The sequence below is a fragment of the Papaver somniferum genome, unplaced genomic scaffold (assembly GCF_003573695.1).
Source record: "Papaver somniferum cultivar HN1 unplaced genomic scaffold, ASM357369v1 unplaced-scaffold_128, whole genome shotgun sequence".
Classification (NCBI taxonomy): domain Eukaryota; kingdom Viridiplantae; phylum Streptophyta; class Magnoliopsida; order Ranunculales; family Papaveraceae; genus Papaver; species Papaver somniferum.
This window is the reverse complement of record NW_020621936.1, coordinates 11,900,473-11,908,976: the sequence shown is the minus strand read 5'-3', so window position 1 is coordinate 11,908,976 and position 8,504 is coordinate 11,900,473. Positions and strand designations below refer to the sequence as shown.

General features: G+C 35.8%; 1 protein-coding gene across 1 annotated transcript; it reads left to right on the top strand.

The window, feature by feature from the left end:
- Positions 1-1,334: 1,334 nt before the first annotated feature.
- Positions 1,335-7,628, top strand: LOC113331938 (inositol-tetrakisphosphate 1-kinase 3-like). Its single transcript, XM_026578573.1, has 10 exons — positions 1,335-1,843; positions 3,243-3,324; positions 3,462-3,494; positions 5,346-5,466; positions 5,661-5,753; positions 6,096-6,215; positions 6,306-6,482; positions 6,631-6,686; positions 6,799-6,883; positions 6,996-7,628. Exons 1-10 carry the CDS (start codon positions 1,650-1,652, stop codon positions 7,088-7,090), a joined length of 1,056 nt encoding a protein of 351 aa, XP_026434358.1. The 5' UTR covers positions 1,335-1,649; the 3' UTR covers positions 7,091-7,628.
- Positions 7,629-8,504: the final 876 nt, after the last annotated feature.

Here is an 8,504-nt window from a genome sequence, read left to right as displayed (position 1 = left end):
CATCTCTGAAATCAGAAGTTACAGGGTCGGCACGGTATTCAACCTTATACCCTGCCGACTATATTTTAGTCGACACAATATTCATCCTTATACCTTGCCGACTATAGTTTAGTCGGCAGATTATAAAATTAATACCTTGCCGACTAATCATGCATTTGTAACACCTTTCTCTGTATGTCAAAAATCCTATAGTCGGCAGCGTATCGTTTTGTCGACCTTGCCGACTTTTTATAATCGGGAGGGTATTTTTCGTCGACCTTGTCGATTTTTCATATTTTCAGAAATGAAAGTGTTGATTCCTTCTGTAATTTTGAGTATGAAATCACTCAGCAGCTTTGCAATCCGCTTTGTAAAAGTGTTTGGCTAGTGTAGTTTCATTTCGGTTACAAAAAAAAATTCTCAAAAAATTCTCAAAAAAAAAAACCCTCAAAATTCATAACACATAATCCATGAGTTCAATCCAAATAATACCTAATTTGAGAATTTTAGTTCAACTAATTAACTAACTAAATTAATTAATCTAAACACATTTTTAGTGTTAATTAAACAAGGATATATTAGGTATTTTGAAAATATATGGTTAAAAGGGGTGTGTTTTACTTCATTACGACCCGAGTTTTGTCTCATTAGATATACTCAAATTAATCTGAGTATATCCCAATCTCGCCAGGTTATTTATGGGTTGTTTTATATATACAATGAAAAATAGTTTTTGGATTTCTTAAAGCAACAAAATCAAAATTTAGGTTTGAAAGTAAAATTTGGAAATGACGTCTAGAAGGAAAAAAAATCAACTTTCCATAAGACACAATATCTTTATTTCTGATTTTAGATATTGACTTTTATTTTGGGTATCCAAACATTTTCTTAGCGGTGCATTTTCATACACTACCAAAACTTGTAGTCCACTATGAGTTTTACTGTGACCCAATAATATCTTGCTGATGTCGCTATAAACAGTGATAAAATCGTTGAATGATCGTACCTGAATTCGAAACTCGTCGCTAGTACCAAATTATTTACGGATCAAAAAGAAAAAATCTCAACATCTCCATTGGCATCTGAGCCGGAATTAGAGTTTCTCCCACACATTTTCGACACGGCTACAGAGCCACTTGCTTTTTGTTTTCTTTTCAAAACGTGGGTCAGTCGCTCCTAGCGCTGCTATTAGTATTAGCACTTGGAACAGTTAAAAGGAAGCTAGAAAACATAGGGGTATATTCGAAAATTTAAAAAAGGCAAAAAGCATTACGGGATTTTACATATTAACTAGGGACATTTAAGGAATAATAAAAAACATGACCGTAATATATAGACGTACTCTTCTCAATACTCTCTTACCTCTGCTAACTGATCCTCTTTGTTTGTCCGTGAAAATCTCCAAATCTTCTTAATACAAAAAGACACCTTCTTCATACACTTTCCCCTTTCAAATCTAGAAACACCGAACCCTAAAATCAACAACTCGAGGAAACAAAATCTTTTGAATTTCTCTATTTTAGGTTTTCTGATTATCAACATTTTCACTACAAATTTTTGGTATTTTCTTGATTATACAGACTAGATTTTGTTTGAATACCAAGTGTGAAAAAGAGAGAGAGGAAGGATTGTGAATTAGGGTTTGTTAGTTTTGAATTGAGTTTTTGAGTATGAGGTTGATCGGTGGAGAAGAACATAAAAGTAATGAACAGCCTGAGAATGAAAATGAAAGTAATAATGAACAGGAGGAGTTTACATTAGGATTAGGGTTACCTCATCAATCTACGAGACTTGTTGTTGGATATGCTTTAACTTCCAAGAAAACCAAGAGTTTTTTACAACCAAAGCTTGAGAATCTGGCTAGGTAATCCCTCTAATTCTATTCTCCATTCAATTTCTTTTAATTTTGTTCACTTCTATCTCTCACTCATGCACACTCAGTCACACTCATACACCCACTTTTGTTTTTTGTGCCCAGAAATGTTGGGGAAGATTAAATCTTTCGGTTAAACTATTGGTTTCAATTAGAGATTTGATTAATTGTAATTCTTTCTAATAGTTTTCTTTTTTTGCTTCTTTGAATGGGCACAATTTGGTTTACTTGTATATTGTTGTATAACCAAATATAGTTAAATTTTTTAATACAAAAGAACAAAAAAGTATATTTCGAGACATTTTCTGACACAAAGATTAGATTTCTCTCCATGGGTTTGGGTTTTTGATTCTGAGTATTGTAATTTGTAAATATTGAGAAACCCCACAAGATTGAATTTATGCTGCCAGTTGTGGCAATTGTTTTTTTCTTCTTTTTTTTGACTTATCCTTCCTCACGTGGTATTGTTGTGAGTTGATTACAGTGATGGAATCTGCAATTCATGAATTGGGAATATTCTCATATTCTTGGTATATATGCTCATGAGATTAGAATAGAGATTAAAAGTCAAATTTGGATTATATCTTGGTATTGTTGTTTCTAATAGATTGGTTATTTCTCTCTTCTTGTTAATGTTCTATTTGAGAGTTGTATGGAATGCGGTATGACATGTAACTAATTGTTAGCATGAAAGTGATTGCCATTTGCTTTTCATCTGCTATTTTGAAAGACTGTTGCTGTCTTTATACATCTCTTTCAATCTTCTTTACACACAGTATATGCCTTTATTGTTGTGGAAAATTTTAACGTACACCATAAACACTTGCGTAACTGTAGCAAAGGAACATAGAATACGACGTCAAGAATAGTCGTTTCTGTTGGTTTTATTCGATTATTTTCTTGTACGATATATCTATATATGGATTTCTCCCTGTGCGGAAAAACTAGTTTCGCTTGAAGGTGGTATTGGGTGGTTGTATAGAGTGTTGTGAATTATTATCTGAAATTTTTGTGAAGATGAGAAGAATGTCGACCTGAGATAAAATAGAGCTTGATTCATTTTGTGCCTACGGGAGTTTTGTATCGTCTGAAACGGTTCAAGCATACATGGAAACTAGTCAAAGGATACTCTATCACTTCTCACAGGAGTATCTCTTCATTGTAGATCGTCTGCACGAATAAGCTGGCAACTGCAGAAATATTTGGTGTTGCCTATGTGCTGGATTTATTGTAGATATTGAGAATCTAGTCAGCGAACCTACCCTTAACGAGGTGTTTGCATGTGTTAATGGACGAAATTTTAATGTTGTCTATAGTTCTGCACTTCCCTTTTTTTTTCCTCTTCTTGTAATTCTGATAACTACAACATGTGATATATTGCATGAAACAGGAACAAAGGTATAGTCTTTGTTGCAATTGACCAAAGCAGGCCACTTTCAGATCAAGGTCCCTTTGACGTTATTTTGCACAAGGTGAGCGGATTGGTTTTCAATGAAATGTTTGAAATGACTTTCTCCCAACATGTCTGAAAATGATCATGTAGAGGTCTAGTCAAACGATCTTGTATGTGTTCTGATATGGTGTGCCATCTTTTTCTTATCTTTTTCAGCTGTTTGGAAAGCAGTGGCGTCAAATTCTTGAGGTTAGTTTCCTGATGCTCACATGTTGTCCTTATCATTTACTTCTGAACGAAAGTTAGTCATTCTATTTGTATGGTAAACCTTTTTTTTTTTTAATTTCCTCGATTACGTCATTAGTAAGTTATGTTAGTGTTCATACATGCGGTGACAAGGATTGGTCAATAGCATAAAATATATGTCTTCTAACGTAATTTTACAGAGTGCTCTTTCCTCTGCAATGAATCATGATCAGATAGTTGAGGTTGGAGCCTCGAGATTTCTGAATGAGGATTTTATCTTACCTGCTAGTATGGTTAACCTCTTTTATAAGATTCGCAGATGATGTTCAGTTATACCTTTGTAGATTTGTATGTGTTAAAAAATTTGAATGTTGATGTCGGTTTTACCTATGATCTTCTTTTATGAGCTTACATGGTTAATTTTCTTACTTATTCAGTCGTTTCAAAACGAAGGATTTATGTTTCATGTACGTGGTTACAAAAGCAAAATATTGAATCAGCCACATCCTTAATTTTCTAGTCTGTTCTAATGATGCATGAGATCATCATGCTAGAGAGATAGGCATCTGTTTTCGGGATTTGTGTAGTTATTCATGGAGGCTGCACAAAATACCTATTGTTTGATGAAAGAAAAGCCATACAAGAATTTTAACCCCGCCCGTCCTAGCCTACCCAAGACTACAACGAGGCGATCTTAGAAGTTACGGTAATTTGTGATATTCGTGCTGATAGTCCAATGTTAAGGCTAAGTGTCAGATTAGCTCACTGAAACTTATGATTGTGTTTTCATCAGCTTCTACAAAGTTTTACATATCGCCATATCGGGCTATAGTAGTCACTTAGTATGTCCTCAGTTACCTTCATGTGTTATTGAAAAGCACATGAAGAGACACCAAACGACATATTCTCATTCGTAGGGTCTATATCCTTGCTGAAAAATATATAGAACGTGAGGAAAAAATTGCATGATATTTTTTTGTCCCACTAGAAGGAAAATGGAGGTTGTCAACCCTACATTTAACTGCCAATCTGCTAGTGTCATGGTGTGCATCTGTAATTGTTAACTGTGCTGATGCAGTTACTATCTATTTTGTTTGTTGGGCTTCTTGGGCGGCAAAATTTTGGGATATCCTCTGGATTGTAGTAGCCAAGAATCAGTAACAGATGCACATAGTAATAGTTGGTTTCCACATCCTTCTTGTTTTTCATTCACTTGGTGACTTTGTCCCTTTGCTTGTTGCTTAACAGCTAAATATGGTCCCTTTGAGCAGTAAAACATCATTAAAAGAGAAAGATATTGGTTGAGTAAATTATAGATACAATTTGGTTTGACTGTGCATAGGAAGACACCAACCCCTAAATAAGTAGCACTGTATCAGATGTTAATGGAAATTTGTACTATATATGACAAACAAATTTCCTTATTGTATAAGTTACTTCTCTTCATTGATATGTCTGAAGAAAATAGATAGAGATTTGTACAACATGAAAGCCTGCGTTAAACAAATCCAGAGTGAAAAATAAGTATTAAATCAGACAGACAGTTGGAAGAAGATGGTACAGGAAAGTAGAGATCAGAACCAATAACCAATGGTAGAGCTCTTGGGAAGCCACTCAATTGAATACTTATACACTTGGAACGATGCCTTGTGGTTATGTTGCTTCTAAACACACTTGTTTCCTTCTTGGTTGTCGAAATCACTTTTTATGGTAAACCTTCTTTGAATAGATTGTTCCCCTTCTCAAGGTACTGGAATGATTTAGTGTCAAGCAAATTGAGAACAACTTTATAAGTAGCATTTGCATGTCCACCCTCAAACTTTTTCTGATGCCAGCTGTTTATACTCTTTGTAGGACTACCGGGAAAAGTATCCAGAAGTTACAGTCCTTGATCCTCCCAGTGCCATAAAACATGTTAGCAACCGCCAGTCCATGCTTCAGGATGTGACCAATATAAACTTGTGTGATTGTCATGGTAATTTCTATTGTACTCCTAGACAATTAAGGCATCTGGAGAAGAAAGTTTTTAGCTGATGGCGAATCACCCTACAAAAGATTTTGTTATCGTATTTCCATGTGTGTAAATTCTGGACAGATTTGATAGCGTAAGTTCGTAAAATTTACATCTGTGTACATGCTGATGCTTAAAACGTACGTACTCTTTTGTAGGAAAAGTGGGTGTTCCAAAGCAGTTAGTTATCACAGAAGATCCATTATCGATTCCTGATGCTGTTACTAAAGCAGGATTGGTATTACCATTAGGTAAGGTTGTAGTGCATCTGTTGTATCCCTCATTTTTCATATGGTTTGTTCAATGGCTAAAGCATCAGGACTGAGAGATGATGTTATAATTATAACAGTTATGGCCAAGGAACACATGTTAAAGATAAAGAACATAATTTTGTATGTTATGCTAAATTTTAAACCACCAGTGCATGCATGTGTTAAACTAGCCTATCTTAAATGTGAGGGTGGTATATCTCATTCTGAACCTACACCATGTTTCAGATGTGCGAAGCAACCATTCAAACTTCCCTGTTCATGTATCTTTCTATGATTGCCCTTAATTGAGCAACTTGTTGTGCTTTTTTGTTTATGTTTCAGTGTCAAAACCACTAATTGTTGATGGTAGTGCAAAATCACATCAATTATCACTTGCATACGATCAACTATCTCTATCAAAACTTGATCCTCCCTTGGTTCTGCAGGAGTTCGTTAACCATGGTATGACATTTAACCCCTTGTAGGTATCGCTTGCATCTGAAATTTGTTATGGTCAATGCTAGAATTCTTCCTTTATTTTTCTGGTTGCAGGAGGTGTTGTCTTCAAGGTTTATATTGTTGGGGAAGCTATAAAGGTTGTACGGCGTTTCTCTCTTCCCGACATCAATAAACTTGAGCTCTTAAACAATGCTGGTGTGTTTCGTTTTCCAAGGGTATCTTGTGCCGCTGCTTCTGCAGATGATGCAGATCTGGACCCTGGTGTTGCTGGTGAGTGTTTATTATGTTAGAACCAGGAGTTCTTATGGGCAAGATTAACCTTATTATCAGTAATTCGTTGTCTTGGAAAATTTTGATTCATATGAAATCCTTCCACATTCTATAATTAGAGATTGATCCATGTTATCCTTAATCTCAGAGCTTCCTCCACGACCTTTACTTGAGAAGCTGTCAAGGGAGCTGCGTCAACGGCTGGTATTTTCCATCTTCATTTTTCTTAACTATAATTTTTCTTCTCTCCCATTTTTAAAATAATAAATTTATCCCATTTCCATGACCATGATTCATATATACTTTGATTTTGTAGGGTCTCCAACTGTTCAACATAGATATGATTCGAGAGCATGGAACCAGAGACCATTTCTACGTGATTGATATTAACTACTTTCCTGGCAAGTGGAACTTTTTCTTAATTGATATTCTAAATATTCCTTAACACAGCTGTAGGCTTGCGAGAATATGAAGGTTTGCTTCTTTTAAGACGCCTTTGAACTCTCTTATCAGGTTACGGGAAAATGCCAGAATACGAGCACGTGTTTACTGATTTCCTGCTGAGCCTGATGGAGAAGAAGTACAAGGACTACCCTGGTAATAAGTAGTTTTGAGAGTTTTCAAGTGGAAAAGAAGTAAAAGAAAAAAAAAAGTTAAGAAAGAAAAATGATCATATGGGCGCAATCCTACAACAAAATTGACATTCGTCATGTCTCCCCCAAAAATATTAGTTTTGGGGCCATCATGTGTACAGCAGCGTGTTCACGAGGATCTAGTGGTTGCAGCTGAATGGTGGATAGAACGGTCTCAATGTTAACATCTGTAATTACTGACTGGCATGATGTGCCACAAGCTTCTCTCGTCTAGTACACACATTTCTCTCTTGCTAGCTGTGCTGATCTTATTCCTCTGTTACGTTTTCATATCCTTTTGTTTGTGGTGGTGTTGGAGCTACTGCTAATGGTGGTGGTCTTAGCTGCAAAAAGAGAACATTACATTTTTCAACTCATGTGAAGTTGTTTCTAGTGTACTGGACACCTGTTAAACAGACCTTTTGATTGACTGCATTCTTATACAGAATTTTCTACTTTTTCATAGAAAGAATTTGTGTTGTTGATTTCATATTCGGACTTGTTATTTGTCAAAGAATTGCTTGTTACCTTTATTTCCTTATTATACTGACCCCCAAGTCATTTTGCCTTTAGAAATCCGGTATAAAAGGGTTTAAACGCTCTGAGTAAATCAGCATGAGCCGTCTTCTATTCTGACTTAGACGTCTGATGTGCTTTATGTGCAGGGTTGTAAAGCATCCAAGCAAGGGAAATTAACAACCTTTGCATCTCTCTGTGAGGTTAAATTGCACGTTTTCCTATAGTAGATTGATTATCTTTTGGAGGTTCTTAAAATGTGTACCTCTCTGTAGAGATAATACACCACTTGCCCAACCAATCTTCTGGAGGTTTTAACAGAAACTGATTTACAAGTCTTATACCGATCAAAAAAAAAAAGTCTTGTACTGAAATGGTGACAATGTCGAAACAAAATTGTGGGATAAAGTGGGCACCATGCTCGGGCTTCCATTAGTACATGAGAACAGTTTTTAGGTCTGATCACTAAGGCTTACCTTGAAAAGGGTCAAACTTGGCAATGCAGTTTTGTAAAGAAGACTGGGATTGGATTCCCATTTGAGCTGCACATAATCAACTTGTCTACTCATCAGAACAGCTCTTTATGAAGTGAGCTGCCCTTCGTATCTTTTGATGCATTGGCCATATAGTGTGTTCTTTACAGGCTTACCTTGAAAAGGGTCAAACTTGGCAATGCAGTTTTGTAAAGAAGACTGGGATTGGATTCCCATTTGAGCTGCACATAATCAACTTGTCTACTCATCAGAACAGCTCTTTATGAAGTGAGCTGCCCTTCGTATCTTTTGATGCATTGGCCATATAGTGTGTTCTTTACAGGGTATTCAACTTCTTGTTTTCTGTGTGCATCATAGAACAAGGAAATGCATCTGGTCTG

What these genes read in the sequence shown, in the direction of transcription:
- LOC113331938 (XM_026578573.1), top strand. Translation starts at nt 1,650, where the DNA reads ATGAGGTTGATCGGTGGAGAAGAACATAAAAGTAATGAACAGCCTGAG. An exon ending in TTGACGTTATTTTGCACAAG is followed by an intron (nt 3,325 to 3,461) that starts GTGAGCGGATTG and finishes TATCTTTTTCAG; the next exon opens with CTGTTTGGAAAGCAGTGGCG. An exon ending in TGATATTAACTACTTTCCTG is followed by an intron (nt 6,884 to 6,995) that starts GCAAGTGGAACT and finishes CTCTCTTATCAG; the next exon opens with GTTACGGGAAAATGCCAGAA.